Genomic DNA, 17,695 nt, shown 5'->3' with positions numbered 1-17,695 from the left:
TTGAATGTGTTTTGCATTTAATCTTAAAAGAACAAGATTGCATTCTCTAACAGACACTTGGGGAAAAATGGTAGAGCTATGCAGTATAGGCTGTTTAATGTAAATGGTATTTTTCATTCTGCACAGCATGAAATGTTTCAGGAGAAATGGAATATGATTTGGTCATCTGCTATACTGATGAATGAACCTTCCAGCAGACTTTTGCTGCAGGATTTAAAAGTAATACTAACCTTCAAGCTCAGCAAATAGTGGATGAATTTCATAACATTTCAGCTACACATTATTTATATTACCTGCTTATTGTAGGCATACAAATTCCTACTTCAGGCATAGTATTTTGAACTAGGAGTAGTAATTTTTGATAAATTGTGCATTTAGTTCTTCACACACAAAAACTGCATGGGGTATTTTGGAGCAAATTATTTTATATTCTGAATTCAGCAGAAGATAATTGTTTATGATGATTCCCTTAAATGGACTTTCTTCTTTTTAATCTGAAGCGTTCATATTCACTTAAAAACTACCTCATTTTGTTCTGTTGTAAGAACATAAAAACATAAGAAATAGGAGCAGGAGTAGGCCACCTAGCCCTTCGAGCCTGCCCTGCCATTCAATAAGATCATGGCTAATCTGAAGTGGATCAGTTCCACTTTCCCGCTCTGTCCCCATAACCCTTAATTCCCTTGTCTGTCAAAAACCTATCTACCCGTGACTTAAATATATTTAGCGAGGTAGCCTCCACTACTTCAATGGGCAGAGAATTCCAGAGATTCACCACCCTTTGAGTGAAGTTCCTCCTCAACTCCAATCTAAACTGCCCCTGCCACCTTATCTTGAGGCTGTGCCCCCTAGTCCTGCTATCCTTTCTAAGTGGGAAGAATCTCTCTAAATCTACCCTATCCATCCCCTTCATTATCTTATATATCTCTATAAGATTCCGCCCCCCCTCTCATCCTTCTAAACTCCAATGAGTACAGACCCAGTCTATTAGTCTCTCTTCATAGTCCAACCCCCTCATCTCTGGTATCAGCCAAGTGAACTTCCTCTGCACTCCCTCCAAGGCCAAAATATCTTTGCGCAAGTGCGGTGACCAAAACTGCACATAGTACTCCAGCTGCAGCCTCACCAGTACCCTGTACAGTTGCAGCAAGACCTCCCTGCTTTTATATTCTATCCCCCTCGCTATAAAGGCCTGCATTCCATTTGCCGCCTTGATCACCTGCAGACTGGGTTTTTGCGACTCATGCACAAGGATCCCCAGGTCCCTCTGCACTGTAGCATGCTGCAGCTTTTCGCCCTTTAAATAGTAATCCATCCTACTATTAGTTCTGCCAAAGTGGATAACCTCACACTTGCGAACATTATACTCCATCTGCCAGGTCCTCGCCCACTCACTCAGCCTATCCAGATCCCTCTGCAGACTTTCCACACCCTCCGCGCAATTTGCTTTTCCACTCATCTTTGTGTCATCAGCAAATTTCGTCACCCTACACTCAGCCCCCTCCTCCAGATCATCTATATAAATGGTAAATAGCTGAGGCCCCAGCACCGATCCTTGCGGCACTCCACTAGTCACCAACCGCCAATCAGAATAGCACCCATTGATACCAACTCTCTGCCTCTTATTAGACAACCAATCCTCTATCCACGCTAACACCTTTCCCCCAACTCTGTGCACCCTAACCTTCTGAAGTAACCTTTTGTGAGGCACCTTATCAAACGCCTTTTGAAAATCTAGAAACACCACATCCACCGGTCCCTCTCTGTCTACCGCACTAGTCACATCCTCTTAGAAATCCAATAAATTCGTTAAACACGACTTCCCCCTAACGAATCCGTGCTGCGTCTGCTGTGTCAAACCATTCCTTTCTAGGTGCCTCGCTATTTCTGCTTTGATGACGGATTCAAGCATGTTTCCAACTACAGACGTTAAACTAACCGGCCTGTAATTCCCTGCCTTTTGTCCGCTACCTTTTTTAAACAGCGGCGTAACATTAGCCGTTTTCCAATCTTCTGGCACTTCCCTGGAATCCAGTGAATTTTGCTAAATAATCACTAAGGCATCCACTATCACCTCTGCCATTTCCTTCAGAACCCTGGGATGCATTCCATCCGGTCCTGGGGACTTGTCCACCGTTAGTCTGTCAAGCATTACCTCTCTAGTGACAGTAATCGTATTCAGATGTTCATTGTTGATGTCCAAGGATTTGTTTGTCAATAGAACTGTTTTAAAAGGATGTTTGTTTAGTTCTAAAATCAACACAGTTCAGTGCTGGTGGGAAAAAAAATCTGGTTTGGTTTGCTGCAATAATACAATTCTGAATTAAATAGTTGAAGGTTTTAGTTTGGAAGCACAAAATGTTAATACTTAAAAATGTAGAGAATCAAACCTTTTGGGTGATTAGTCATTATTGAGCAAATATTTAATTGTATTCACCATATATGTAGCCTATCATTGCTGTAGAAGGAGTGCAATGAAGGTTCACAAGACTTCTTCCAGGGATGGTGGGTCAGTCTTAGAGAGATTGGGAAACTGAGCGTGTGTTCTCTTAGCTTCAAAGAAAGAGAGGTGATCTCATTGAAATCAATGCATTTCTTAAAGGAATAGGACAGAGTAAATGCAGGTAAGATATTACTCTTGGTTGGGGAGTTTAGAAGCAAGGATCACAACTTCAAAGCAAGGGAGATGTTTCGGGTCTGAGCTGAGGAGAAATTTCTTTATGCAAGAGGTTGTGAATCTTTTTTAAATTTTCTACCCCAGAGGGCTATAGAAGCTCAGTCATAGTGTATGTTTAAAGCAGAGATTGACAGATTTCTGATAATACAAAGGCTTATAGGATACAGTGTGTAAAAAAAAATAAATAAATAAATTTGAGTTCAGTCAGCCACGATCATATTGAATGGTGGAGCAGGCTGGACAGGCTGAAAGGCCTCCTCCTGTTTCTATGTTCTAGCCTTGTTTTCTTAAGCTAAATAAATTCATGCAATAATACAATGTTGCATAAATTTGTTATCTTATAATCTGTTTTATGTATTTTTTAAAAAGCGTACTGAATTGGAATCCATTGTGCATTATGAGAATGTTAGAAGGATGTTTATCCTGTTTGGGACAATGTGAAATACAGGACTACACTCATAAAATGTCGCAGAACGCCAAAATTGCATGGCATTCAATAGTGTTTTAAAAAGAACATCTCGTCAGAACAAGAAGTAACTTCTGGCAACAAATACAAAATGTTTCATATAACTTGGATTGCTTCAGTGATTATTCGTACTTGTTTCTAGAGGCAAGCATACTTTTGTTTTAACTTTGCCAGAACCTACCTTTTAAACTGGCACTATAAGAATTAGCCTTAAAAAATTAGTAACCTGACATTTGGGGTGGATGTGGCGGAAGGACCGTGTTGTCTGGTTTAAAATGACCCTGTCTGATCTGTTTGCAATTAGTTAATCTTATCCCATCTTCCTAAAGTTGATATCATTAACTATCTGTCTTTATACTTTAAGATAGTTGGAAAAATTGAATTTTGAAAGTGGCTAGAGATAACATTTTGGTCCTTTGATTATAGAAGGTGCATGGAATTGAAATTTGAGGAGGATAAGTGGGGGGATAAAATATTCCTCCTCTTCACATCACTCCTATACATGCGTGCACAGTCAGTAATTCATTAATTTTGTCATCGCTCAGAATTTTTCTTCTCCGTTGCTGTGTATTTTTTCTTTTCCTGTATGTCAGCATCTCTCTCAGTTCATATTTTCTGCACTATGCTCTAGTTGTCTTCAAAACACTTGTTATCCTAGACACTTGAACAAAAAATGTATGAATGTCAAACTGTAAATTAGTTCTGATATTCCAGAAATCCTCTGCAAGACAATCAACATGTAAATTGGATTCTGTGTGCCACCTTCTTGGGCCTCCCTGCAGTGAATGCAGTTTCTCATCATGCCCAAACAAGACCATAACCCCAAGATTTCCTTTTAAATGCTGTTGTATGGCTCAGTGAAGAAGTTGTATATTGACCCTCCTCCATTAAACATAGTCCACCCAATTAGATAACAGCAGAAAAATACAATGTACTCCCTGGAATCAATCCACTACTCTTTTTTGATTTGTTTGAGATGAGGGCATTGCTGCTGAGAAGGTGGTGGGGGCAGTGAGGCCATTTCAGGAGACCGATAAGAGTTAACCGCATTGCTGAGAGTCGGGGTCACAAACAGGCCTGACCGGGTAAGGAAAGCAAATTTCCTTCCCTAAAGAACAGGAAGGAACTAAATGGGTTTTTATAGCAATCTAGTAGTTTCCTGGCCATTACTACTGATGCTAACTTTTTATTTAAATTTCTTTAATTAGCTGAATTTAAATTCTCCAACGACCATAATGGGATTTGAACTTGTGCCTCAAAATCATTAGCCCAGGCTCTGGATTACTATTTCCATTTGCTGCCATTCTCATAAAATATATGGTAACATAAACTGTATCCTATAAATATGTTGGATGTTAATGTATTTAAACCAAAGCGAAAAGTGGCATTTTTATACAAAATAACTTGATGGTTATATTCAATGTTAACGTGTGTAATACAGTTGTCAATGGAGAAGAATATATAGCACAAAGATAGAAATTGGCATCTGTCTTTTTTGTGTGTAATACACTCCTGTTTTACCTCTTTATTTTCAGGTTATATTGGTGCAAGTTAATCCAGGAGAGACATTCACGATCAGAACAGAAGATGGTCACATTCAGTGTATTCAAGGTAAATGGTTGCAAGGGAATCAGGGCTGGAATCTAAATATGCAAGGAAATGTGTCCTATCGGAAGGGCAGGCAGATGGGCAAAGGGGGTGGGGTTGCATTGGTAGTAAGAAATGAAGTTAAATCGATAGCAAGAAGTGATATCAGAAGGCATAGAATCTTTGAGGAACCGCAAAGGTAAGAAGACCCTGATGGGAGTTATATACAGATCCCTTAGCAGTAGTAAGGTTGTGGGGCAGAAAATAAATCGGGAGACAGAAAAGGAGTATAAGAAAAAGCAGTATTACAATAATCATGGGGGACTTCAATATGCAAGTGGACTGGTTGTGGATCCCAAGAAAAAGAATCTGTGGGATGTCTAAGATTTTTTTGGAGCAGCTTATGACAGAGTCTCCTGAGAACAAGCAATTCTGGATTTGATGATGTGTAATGAGGCAGACTTGATTAGGGAACTTAAGGTGAAGGAACCCTTAGGGAGCAGTGACCTCAATATGATAGAATTTACCCTGCAGTTTGAGAGGGAGAAGCTGGAATCAGATGTAACGATATTACAATTAAATAAAGATAACTACAAAGACATGAGTGAGGAACTGGCCAGAGTTGATAGGAAAAGGAGTCTATCAGGGAAGACAGTGGAAGAGCAACGGTTGAAGTTTTTGAGTTATTCAGAAAGCACAGCAGAAATTCATTCCAAGGAGGAGGAAGCATGCTAAGAGGAGGACAAGGCATTCATGGCTGACGAGGGAAGTCAAGGACAGCATAAAAGCAAAAGAAAAAGCATATAAAGTGGCAAGGATTAGTGGGAAGCCAAAGGATTGGGAAGCCTTTAAAAGCAAACAGAGGACAGCTAAAAAAGCAGTAAGGGGGAGAAGATGAAATGTGAGTGTGAGTTAGCTGGTAATATAAGAGAAGATCGGAAGAGTTTTTTTCAATATGGGAGAGAGGCTAAAATAGCCATTGGATCTCTGAAAAATGAGGCTCGAGAAGTAATAATAGGAACTAAAGCAATGGCAGAGGAATTGAATAGTTACTTTGTATCAGTCTTCACGGTGGAAGACACCAGTGGAATGCCAGAGTCCCAGGAGAGTCAGGGGGCACAGGTGAATGAAGTAGCCATCACTAAGGAGAAGGTACTGGGGAAACTGAAAGGTCAAAGTGGATAAATCATATGGACCAGATGGGCTAGACCCAGGGTTCTAAAAAAGTTAGTTGAGGAAATTGTGGAGGCATTGGTGGTGACCTTTCAGGAATCGCTGGAGACGGAGAGTGCCAGAGGCCTGGAAAATAGCTAATGTTACATCGCTGTTTAAGAAGGAGGGAGGCAGCAGGCGGGAAATTATAGACCAGTTAGCCTGACTTTGGTCATTGGCAAGATTTTAGTGTCCATTATTAAACATGAGATCGCAGAGACTTGGAAGTGGATGATCAAGTAGGATTGAGTCAGTACAGCTTTGTCAAGGAGAGGTCATGTCTGACAAATCCGTTAGAGTCCTTTGAGGAGGTAACAAGAAAGTTAGATAAAGGAGAACCAGTGGATGTAATTTATTTAGATTTCCAAAAGGCCTTTGACAAAGTGCCACATAAGACTGTTATATAAGTTAAGACTCATGGTGTTAAGGTAAGATCCTGGCATAGATAGAGGATTGCCTGACTGGCAGAGTGGGGATAAAGGGGTCTTTTTCAGGATGGTAGCTGGTGACTAGTGGTGTGCCTCGGGTCAGTGATGAGACCACAACTTTTCACAATATACATTAACGATTTGGAAGAAGGAACTAAGGTACTAAGTTTGCAAATGATACAAATACATGTAGAGGGACAGGTAATATTGAGGAAACAGGGGAGTGGCAGAAAGACTTTGACAGTGTAGGAGAGTGGGCAAAGAAGTGGCAGATGGAATACAATGTGGAAAAGTGAGGTTATGCACTTTGGAAGGAGGAATGGAGGCATAGACATATTTTCTAAATGGGAACGTGCTTAGGAAATCAGAAATACGAAGGGACTTGGGGGTCATTGTTCAAGATCCTGTTAAGGTTAACGTGCAGATTTAGTCAGCAGTTAAGAAGGCAAATGCAGCATTAGCATTGATATCCAGAGGTCTAGAATGCAAGAGCTAGGATGTACTTAAGGCTGTGTATAAGGCTCTGGTCAGACCCCATTTGGAGTATTGTGAGCAGTTTTGGGTTTCAGACCTAAGGAAGGATGGGCCTGCCTTAGAAAGGGTCCAGAGGAGGTTCACAAGAATGATCTCTGGAATGAAGAGCTTGTCGTATGAGGAACAGTTAAGGACTCTGGGTCTGTAGTTGTTGGAGTTTAGAAGGATGAGGGGGGATCTTATTGAAACTTACAGGATACTGCAAGGCTGGGATAGAGTAGACGTGGAGAGGATGTTTCCACTAGTAGGAAAAACAAGAACCAGAAGGCACAACCTCAGACTAAAGGGATGATCCTTTAAAACAGAAATGAGGAATTACTTCAGCCAGAGAATGGTGAATCTGTGGAACTCTTTGCTTATAGAAGTCTGTGAAGGCTAGGTCATTGAGTGTCTTTAAGACAGAGCTAGATAGGTTCTTGATTAATAAAGAGATCAGGGGTTATGGGGAAAAGGCAGGAGAATAGGATGAGAAAAATATCAGCCGTGATTGAATGGCAGAGCAAACTTGATGGGCTGACTGACCTAATTCTGCTCCTGTGCCTTGTAGACTAATGAAAATATTTTTGAAAATAAAATCACTACATTAAGTAAAGCTTGCATTGTTACAATCCCTGACAAGACCAATTACTTAAAGAATTTCCCAGAAATCAGTGGAAAGCACTCAGAAGACAAAATTTCACATTTTAAGACTATTACTATTACTGGAACAAACTAAAACATTGACCAAACATTACTTAACAGGCAACTAATGCACGAAACTAAAGAAAAAGTACTTTCACATTAACTGACTAATGCAATCGAGGTATGTCTCTCAACCCCTTTTGTTGTGTGCCACTTTGCTGGCACACGTATAGCATTACAGGAACAAGTCCAAATTCACTCCTGACTGTCCAGCAGGCTCACTTCTTCCTTTGATGCTTGGCTGAAGCTTCCAGGGTTCTTCAAAACCTGATCTACTTAGCCTAAGTCTTCCAGATGTGATTTTCACCAGCAGGGGCCCCCTGAGCAAGCAGTGTTTAATATCACTTCACCTCCACCCCATTTTGGTACAATCTGTGTTGCGTTCAGTTAAAGGAGACATTTTAAAACATAACTATCTTGTGAAGTACATCTGCATAACATTGTGAAAAAGCTGATGAGAATACTGGTAGAAAATAAGTTTTTAACATGACTTACTATCAAGGGGCAACTGTTAAGCCCATCTCTCTTTCTGGCGTTATATTACCTTTCTTGAAAGAATGTGTGATACGCGGCCTCAAGTAAGTATTTTTGGCTGTATGCCTGAAACAGCGAGAAAATATAATCACTTCGTTAAAATGAGTTTGGAGTGCTTTGTAGATTAGCAATATTTTTCTGAAAATACAATTCTTCCACATATTGTCCTTTGTGACATAATTATGGATGCCTATGCTTTTCATTATTCATTTGCTGAGGTAATTTTTAATATTCTGTTAATACTACAATTTGTATGGATGCAGTAATATATCAGTCAGGCTATTAATTATGATCTTCAATTCATTAGAAAATATGCTTTCAAATTAGCTGTGCAGTTTTCTGGTTAAGTTTTTGCAGATGAAGCCTGCTTTTTTTCATAGACTTCCTCCACAGTGTTTTGTGAAATGATCCCTGAAGAGGTTCATTGAAATGTGTTAGGTCCAGTTGCATCAATTTAAAAGCCTGCATGAGAGAGCAGTGGCTAGAGGTTATCAGTTTTACAGTTGCAGAGTTCACAAACTCAAGGACCTGTTGTTGTTTTTCCAACCATTCCAGGATCCTGTTAATGAAACAGGATGACAAACAACTGTTTGGTGAATCAGCAGCCAAGGTGTCAGTGGAAAATTTAAAATGTGCCAGAACTTGACTTTCCTATTTGCTAATTTCTGTTCCTTACTCTTTCTATCCAGAAAGTTATGGTAACCAATAGCAACCATCTATTCTTCTTTCAATTTCAGCAGTGAGTTGGTAGGCCGTTTGGCCTGAGGGATGGGGTTTGGGGAACTATGGGGGTTAGGGACGCATTATAGCTGAACCTAATAGTATCCTCACCCAGCATCTATCCATGCATGTTTGTGTAGTACACACAAGAGAGCAATCAGGATTTTAGGATAAGTTTGAATTACTATTGAATGTAATAAATTTGATTTGCCACGTGTTGGAGCTTTAAAAAATGCAGTTCTTTATTGCTTTGATTTGTTATTTTTTAGGTCCTGCTCATGTTCCCATGATGTCACCAAATGGCTCAATGCCTCCAATTTATGTGCCTCCTGGTTATGCCTCACAGGTACTGTACATTCCCTGTACTTTAGTGCGCAAGATCTAATGACAACTGCCGATTTAAACTCTCAGAAACACGAGCAGGATTTTAGTTAAAGATTGAAAGTAGAAACCTGTTGTCAGTTTTGCAAAAGTGGGCTACTTTTATATGGGTAAAGTAACTTGTTATGACTGGATATACTCTTCTATTGGGGAATCATAATGTTTCATTCATATTTAAATAAGTAACATCTGGATATGGAAAGAGCAAGATAATATAAGAGTGAAGCTCTTATTCAATTATTTATTTCATGGTGGTACATGTTTTTAACACTTGATGAAGGCTTTAGTTAGAGAGTTCCTTTGGAAAAATTGAATCTTTCAAAATAAAATTAAAAGGTATAAAGTAACATCAACCATCGGTGCAATATAAATATAATGTATATTTAAATAATTTGTGAGTAACCAGAATATCTCTGGTTTACACCAATGCGACTGTAATTTTCTAGCAGTGAACTGTTTCTCTGTTTCACAAAGGAGCTGTCAGTCATTGGTTTCCCTGTAAGTGGAAAAAAAAAGTAATATTTTGAAGTGGACTGTACTTTACTTTGAAAATAATCATCTCTCAAGTTATCTTTCTTTACATTTAGGCCAGTGTTGTATATATTATGGAATCAAAAATGGAGATTCATGAGTTCAGTTGGTTCTAAAGAAGAAAGTACAGCAGCCATTCTTTGTAATTAAACTAGCATTTATATGGTGCCTTTAACTTATCTGCAAAGCTGGAAAAAAAGTTGATACTGAATATTACAGAAAGTTGAGCAGATGCTTGAAGGCATTGTTGAAGTGGTTGGTTTTGGGAATCTTTCGGAGGGAAGATTTATCCAGACTAACACATTTGGAGTATTCAAGACGAAACTACAGCATAACAGATTTGGAATCCTGAGTTTTTCTGACCGACCCTTTCTATCCCAGCAGCAAATTCAACACCTCGCTAATCTGTATGCACTTTCCAAACAGAGCACTCAAAAGTTTGTCAAGAATCTGTAAAACAAACTCTTGTTCCCCCCACCCCGCCAATATTTCTTTGATGATGTCCCTACTCATTAGGTGAGGTCTCACTAAATCTAGAACAGTTAGTTCCTAAGGAAAAGTTATCTGCACCTGTACTTAGTCCTGATTGCAAAGAAAATTGAGATGATTTTTAGGGAAATTTCATTCACTGAGAACCAATTAACATTTTACCTGCTTTTTAAAGTGGGAAAGTGCAAAGGAAGAGTTGTGTGTACTTCTTAGTTATGCTTTGTTTACCTAAGAAATAACTGGAGGGTGTGGAAACAAAGGTTGCTCAGTTCGAGTCAAAGTCAAAGACTCTATGTCCTGTTCAATTGCCATAGAAATAGTTAGAACTTGTTAAGCTGAGAGGTTAAGGGTGTTCTCTGATTTGTGTTCTCTAATAATCTCGTAGTTTGGCAACATCCACTTTACCCATAGGAAATTAATTTCTTTAGTTCCTGACTGTGTTATTTGAGGGAAGAGACTGTTTAAACCATTGATTTAGCTTTCCATTTTTATAGTGAGCATGATCATGCATTGAACCCATCAGTTTTCATTGTGAAACTCCATTTTGGATTTTAAACCAGGTAAAAAATAAGAATTATTTTGGGGGAATTGGGCCTTTGTTACGCAATTTGCATCTTGACACAAATTCACCGTTCAGGGAAGTGGAGCCTGCAGCTCAGAAATTAAGTATTTTCACTGAAAGAAAGACGTGCAGTCAAAAGCACCTTGAACACCCTCAGAATATTCAAAGCACTTTACATCATTTGAAAACTTTTGAAGTGTTGTGCCAGTAGCAGTGTAGGAAATACAGTAGCCACTTAGCATACAATAACATCCCACAGAAGCAATTTTATAATGATCAAAAAGTTTGTTTTATTGATGATGCTTAGAGAAGAAATAATGGCCAAGACGCTAAGACAATTCCCATGTTCTTCAATAGTGCCATGGACTCCATGTGCCCTGAGAGGGCAGATAATGCCTCCGTTAACAGTACCTTCACTGCAACCTAAATTTTGTGCTCAAGCCTCTGGAGTGTGTCTTGAACTCGCGTCCGTTTGAGTTCGAGACACATGCCATCAGCTTAAAAAAAAGACAATCCGATGAGCTGATTTGCTAATTAGAAATGGAATCTAATGACACCTTGCTTTCATATTGATTGCTCTTTGATCCTGCTCCTCAAGGCTTAGAACTAACGTGATGTCGGCTGGGTTTAAAATTTGTCCTGTTCAACTTCCCATGTTACGAAATTTAACTGTTACTGCTCTTTTCCTTGAGCTACTCAGTAGTCATTGACTAAAATATAAATACTTCCATTTATAAACTCATAATATTGAAATATGAGTAGTTAAAGCTTATTTATTAGTCATAAGTAGGCTTACATTCACATTGCAAACTACTGTGAAAATCCTGTAGTTGCCACACTCTGGCACCTGTTCGGATACTTTAAGGGAGAATTTAGCATGGCCACTGCACCAGTGACTCAAGCAGGGAATTGAACCCAGGTCCCTGACACACTGAGGCAGTGGTGCTAACCACTGTGCCACCATGCTGCCCAGTTTCACTTAAATGACTATTTCTGGATTGTCATTATTTATCTTGCACTCACATTTGTGATTTTTCATACTCATGTGTCAAAAGATTGTATGTTCAAGGTCCACCTCTGGACTTAAGTTCATAATCTAGATCAACGAAGTAATGCAGTACAGAGTGCTGCTTTGGCAGGAATTTTGTGTCATTCTGATGAGACATTCAAATAAAGCCTGTCAGCTGGATCTGAAGGATTCTGTGACACTTGTAAAACAGAAATATTTTCCTCACCCGCCGTGGCAATTGAACTGGTTATTGATCATGCACAATATTTGTGTGAACCTTACCAAATGCTCTGCTACTCCTTTGCATTCGGTGAGCAAAGATATTTCCTGGAAGGAGAAAGGGAAGAAATTCATTGGGATGAAAATAAAATTGCAGAAACATGTTAAAAGTCCTCAGGAGGCTGGGAAAAAATAAGTTGCTTAATCTAAACATTAAATATAATGGCTGTTGAAGGGAAAACAAATGGAATTATGAAAAAATCCTGAAATTCAAGATAATCAGAAGAAATGCAACTGACCTGAATGATCTGGTGTATTGTCCTTTTGCATAGATGATAATTCACATCTATTGATTGGCTGCAGTTTGTTTTATTCTAATTTTGTCAATCTTTTAACCCAATGACATTCTGTGGGAATGCATTCATGCTCATTGCATTTATACTGCAGCATTGTTTAAAATGTTTCTTGAGGACCTGATTCTAAATTGATTTCAAAACCCTCTTCTAGTATCAGTGCATAGGAACAGAAGTCATGGATGTATTTAAAATAAGCTGCAATGTACAAACCCCCTCATTTCAGGGTTTTTTGGATGGCTGTTAAAGATCTATGTCAGTTGGCAGTGACGAAACTGCAAGGCAGTCACCCAACTGCTCAGTCCACTGGCATTGATAATTTATGAAGTGTGTTGCTCAAACTTTTGTTTCAGATGGCTATCTTATAATAAAACACTGGAGCGTTGGTCTCCAGGTTTGTGCTGTAATTTTGGCTTTTTGATTGTATAAGTTGCACAGTTTCAAGCAACTTGACTACATCAGTAATGTGTGATAATTCTGCCATTGTATCAGTTTGCCACATTCTTGCCTCTAGTTGATGGGTTTAAGCCCCACTCCAGAACTTCAACATAAAAAATAACAATGTTTCAAAAATCAACATGAGTCTTATAATCAGCTTTCACCGTTAACCAACACTATCAAAATAGATTGCTTGGTCATGCATCCTATTACTTGTGCAAATTTCTTCCCTGCATTTTAAAATAAATCCTGAGATATGGGTTTCAGTGGTGAGGTCAGCATTTATTGCCTATTCCAGGTTGCTCTTGAGAAGTTGGTGGTGAGCCAACTTCTTCAACCTTTTCAGTCCATGTGGTGCAGGTACAATTCCTGCTGCCCTTTAGATAGGAATGTGCAAGGTTTAGACTCAAATATTAAATTTCAAAGCAACATTTCCAATATTTCAAAAGTGAAACATATTAATGCACCTTACAGACATGTTTTTTTATAAATATAATTTGTTTTGAACAAAAGAATGTTAGTGGTGGAATCTGCTAATGTTAAAAATCACATTTCTTACTCCATTATCATTAACCCGTTGTAATAAATCACATTTACCCAACCCAGCTTGCAGCAAGGTAACAAATGTGCTAAGAATATATTACAAGGTAGGCAGTAAAAGATCAAGATCAAATGTTGCCAACCTGTGGGTCAGCTCACCTCTTCTCTGGGAATTTGAGAGCCTTGAGGAACTGATGGTTCACCATCTGTTCTGACTTTTGCAAGTAACGATCTAGGCTCCTATCCAAAGCTATTGCCTTGTTCCAGGTTCAGTGACTTGGTTATAGAAGGGACAGGAAGTACTGAACTTGCAATGTTTTCTTTACCATATGTAGAATTCCCACTTGCACCATGCCGAACTAAATGTTACAGCCAAGAAGCATAGGGCAGCATTTTGAAGGAGACATCCAGCAGTTGCTTGGGACTGCTGGCCAGCAGGACTGAAGGAGGGGATGTAGTTGAAATTGGAGTGACAAGGAGAGTTATCTGCAGGAATTTGCTCAGCGGAGATCAGCACATGAGAAATTTGAATATTGAATTAGTAACATAATCTTGACTTATCTTACCTTGTTCTGATTTTTAAAAATCGAGCATGGGTCTGTATGTGTAATGGGAGAACAACTGACTTAGTTTAAACTTAATTATTCCAAATAAGATCAGCTGTATGTGCAGAAGGAAGAGAGGATTTTTTTTTGCTTAAAGTTTTGAGGATAATTGAAGCAATGTGGGTTTGTGATGGAAGCAGGAAATGCTACACTTTTTCTCTTACTTTATTCAGAAAAAGCACTGTCAGGAATGGCAAAATTCATACTGAAGAACATAGTCCGTCTATTTAAATTTGATAATCTATGATGTTTCCTCTGGTATGCAATCTTTCCATTCCCATGTGTTTGGGGCAGAAAATATTCTGATATTTTCAGGTGCAAAATCAAATAATCAGCAAAGACGAAATTTTGGATTTTAAAAATCTACAAAACTGCCAGCACATGAATTGCAGCATGGTAATAAAATCTTTGTGAAAAACTGAAAAAGTACTTTACTGTATGACTGACCCAATGTCTTCTGATGTAGCTCAGCATCATATTTTGCTTCATAATGTTTCTATGACAGGCCTTGGATGTGTTATGTTAAAGGCACCATATGAATACAAGTTGCTTAATCCTCATGTCTCAGCAGATATAATCTCCTGTACATTGAGAATTTGTTTAAGTGGCTAATACAGTAAAATATTTACTACTGTGAGAAATTACCATCTGTTCATTTTCTGCAGTCTAACCAAAATGTATTATCAAATTATTGAAGCTGTTGCTTGTCAAAATAAAATTAACAAAATAAATGTTCTGAATTTCAGGCATCCACATCTTGCCTTTCTGTTGCATCATATATCGTAGAAGCAGCGATGTGGCACTATGCCATATCTTGGGTTTAGACTTTACATTTCATTAATCATTGCATATACTGTCTAGTAATGTGCTGGTAATGTTGGCATTTCTCTTGACTTGACAGATTGGTAATAACAAAAGTATGCTTTAATTCTGAATTGTAGTGTTAAGCTTTAATTAAAGAAATCTAATGTTTTGTCAAATTTAAAACTATCAATTTGTGGTATTTTGCTACTTACCTCATTGCTGTTTGAAATAAATAGGACAAATAAGTGTAATGAAGACATTTCAATGGAGCAAAAGTAAGGGGTGAGTTAACAGTGCATGCATGACAAAGAAGTAACAGTTCTGTAACATAATTTTGAACATGAGGTCTTATTTTCCAACTGATTATTCAGAGCACGATAGGATAGTTTAGCTGGAAAAAAAGCTTCTAAATTTGTGATGAAAATATAGTAACTACAAAAGGAACTGCTTAAAAAGTGGATGGCATAACATAAGCAGCTACAGAGGATGCATAAAAATAGGCAAAGTAAAGATAAATAGAAGAGACAGTTGGAAAGAGAAATGCATAAGGACGCAATACAGAATATTGCAGTTAGTATGTAGGTAATTCCCCATCCCAGTCCCGCCCCCAAGGTTAGCTTAATATTAAAGTGTCTTTAGAAAATATCCCAAAATACAGAGAAGTAGGTTATAATTCTGATTCACTTTTAAAAAGAGAAATTTGTTTTGCAGGTTATAGAAGACAGTGGTGTTCGAAGGGTTGTTGTGTTGCCATCAGAATTCCACCCTAGTAATCATCCCCCTATGCATCCCCCTCCGACTCATGTGCCGCACTACATGCACCATCACCCTGCGTTAATACCCCACCCTCATCAAGTTTATGCTCCAGTAACCGGAACGGGGGACATCCCTCCACAGTTCATTCCTCAGCACCCTCCACCCCCTCACGTTTTTCCAGATCAAGGTAGGTGTACACACACGGGTATAGCAATAACAAATTCCTTAAAGTTCAAATCTGTGTGGCACAGAAGTAGGAAAATCTACAAATTGGGGTGACTTGTGAACAGAGTGGCAAAAAAAATCGGAGCATGGTAACGATTGGGAAAATAGTATATGGTGTGATACAAACTTGAAATTGAACAAACATCTTTTTTTAATCTTTAAAACTGCACATCAGTCAGTCATCCGTAAGTGTTAACTGCTGTGACTGGCTGTTGACAGACCAGCTTGAAATTTGAGGGACATCTGCTGACACAGAGCTGTGCCACGTAGAGCTGGACGAATCTACTATCTTAAGTGACTCGCTAAAGAGCGGCAGTGGGGAGAGGGTGATGTGTGATTTACACAAAGAGCCAACGGCAATCAAGTAACTATTTGGAGCAGGAATAGAAAATGTCACACCATAATCCAAGTACAACAAAAACAGAGCCCAAGGAAATTAGAAGTATGCATATTGCTATATCTATACCCTTGTCTGTTCAGTATCTTTAGTGTTTAGTGTTAAACATGACTTGGTAAGAAAATCATTTAGTGCAAGTGTAAATTAAAATAAATGAGCTAAATGATTAAATTCAAACTGCATTTATAAAAGCTAATAACTATAGTTTAATGATTAATCACAGTAACTGATTTAATATTGAAGTACAGTTAATGAGCTAAATCAAGTTCAAGGAATAAACTACAGAAAACCAACTAATTAATGATGACTGTACGAATTGTACTATTTAGGAGTTTATGGACAAGTCTTTTCTAGGTTGCCACAGGTAAGATATCTTTGTCACAAGACATTAGGGTCAGAGTCATTTTGCAGGAGTTCAACTAGTGACAGTCTAGTGCTGAAGCAGAAGGAACTCCAGGGTATTATCTCTCACTTGAAGAAAGCAGAGGTGCAGGAAGTGAATAATGTGACATTAATTAGCCAGGTTAGAGAAATGTAGGACAGTTAGTGAGGTTGAGCAGGTTCAAGAGTCAATGTTTTGTGTCTAGATGATCCTTCTCTTTGCTCTTAGCTCTGACGAAGGACCATCTGGACTCAACGTTTGCTCTATTCTCTCCTGTCAGATGCTGTCAGAGCTGCTGAGATTTTCCAGTATTTTCTGGTTTTGTTTCAGATTCCAGCATCTGCAGTATTTTGCTTTTATCCCCTTGTTCAAGACTCTCCCACTAGTGGAAACATGTAACCACGAACTCTTTCAAACTCCATCAACATCTTGTATGTTACATGTGAAACAATGGCCTAGTGGTATTGTCGATGGACTAGAAATCCAGTGATCCAGGGTATTGTTCTGGAGACCTGGGTTTGAGTCCCATCACGGCTAGTGAAATTTGAATTCAATATCTGAAATTAAAGTTTCATGGTCATCATTAAACTTATTTGTCTCACTTGGTTTTCTAATGTCCTTCAGGGAAGGAAATTTGTAATCCTTACCTGGTTTGGCCTACATGTGACTCCAGACCCACAGCAATGTTGATTCTTAGCCCCCTCAAGGGCAATTGGGATGGGCAATAAGTGCTTGTCCCAGCCAGCGATACCCACGTCCAATAAAAAAAATTTTAAAAAGTAAGGCATCCTTGCTAAAGTACTCAAGTCCTCTTGCAATAGAGGTGATGTAAGAACAACATTTGATCAAATAAGGGTGGAATGAAAGAAAGTTAATAGAACATAGAACACTACAGCACAAACAGGCCCTTCGGCCCACGAGTTGCGCCGATCACATCAACACCTACCAACCTACAGACCTATCTATAACCCTCAATCTCATTAAACCCCATATACTCATCCAGAAGTCTTTTAAAAGACCCCAGCGAGTTCGCCTCCACCACCACTGACGGCAGCCGATTCCGTTCGCTCACCACCCTCTGAGTGAAAAACTTACCCCTAACATCACTTCTGAACTTCCCTCCCTGCACCTTAAATCTGTGTCCTCTCGTAGCAACCATTTCAAC

The 17,695-nt window shown here is 38.8% G+C and overlaps 1 protein-coding gene across 2 annotated transcripts in view; it reads left to right on the top strand.

Annotated features, from left to right (window-relative positions):
- Positions 1 to 17,695, top strand: part of LOC145342301 (fibronectin type-III domain-containing protein 3A-like) — a 179,385-nt gene that overhangs the window by 110,281 nt on the left and 51,409 nt on the right. For both annotated transcript variants that reach the window (XM_080187760.1, XM_080187759.1), the window contains exons 3-5: positions 4,679 to 4,754; positions 9,109 to 9,185; positions 15,482 to 15,713. In XM_080187760.1, the coding sequence (XP_080043886.1) occupies positions 4,679 to 4,754; positions 9,109 to 9,185; positions 15,482 to 15,713 (385 nt within the window). The remainder of the gene's footprint in view (positions 1 to 4,678; positions 4,755 to 9,108; positions 9,186 to 15,481; positions 15,714 to 17,695) is intronic.

Source organism: Carcharhinus amblyrhynchos, chromosome 4, assembly GCF_965287045.1.
Source record: "Carcharhinus amblyrhynchos chromosome 4, sCarAmb.v2.hapA, whole genome shotgun sequence".
Taxonomy (NCBI): Eukaryota; Metazoa; Chordata; class Chondrichthyes; order Carcharhiniformes; family Carcharhinidae; genus Carcharhinus; species Carcharhinus amblyrhynchos.
Note: the sequence above shows the minus strand (reverse complement) of the source record. Positions and strands in the feature narration are given on the sequence as shown.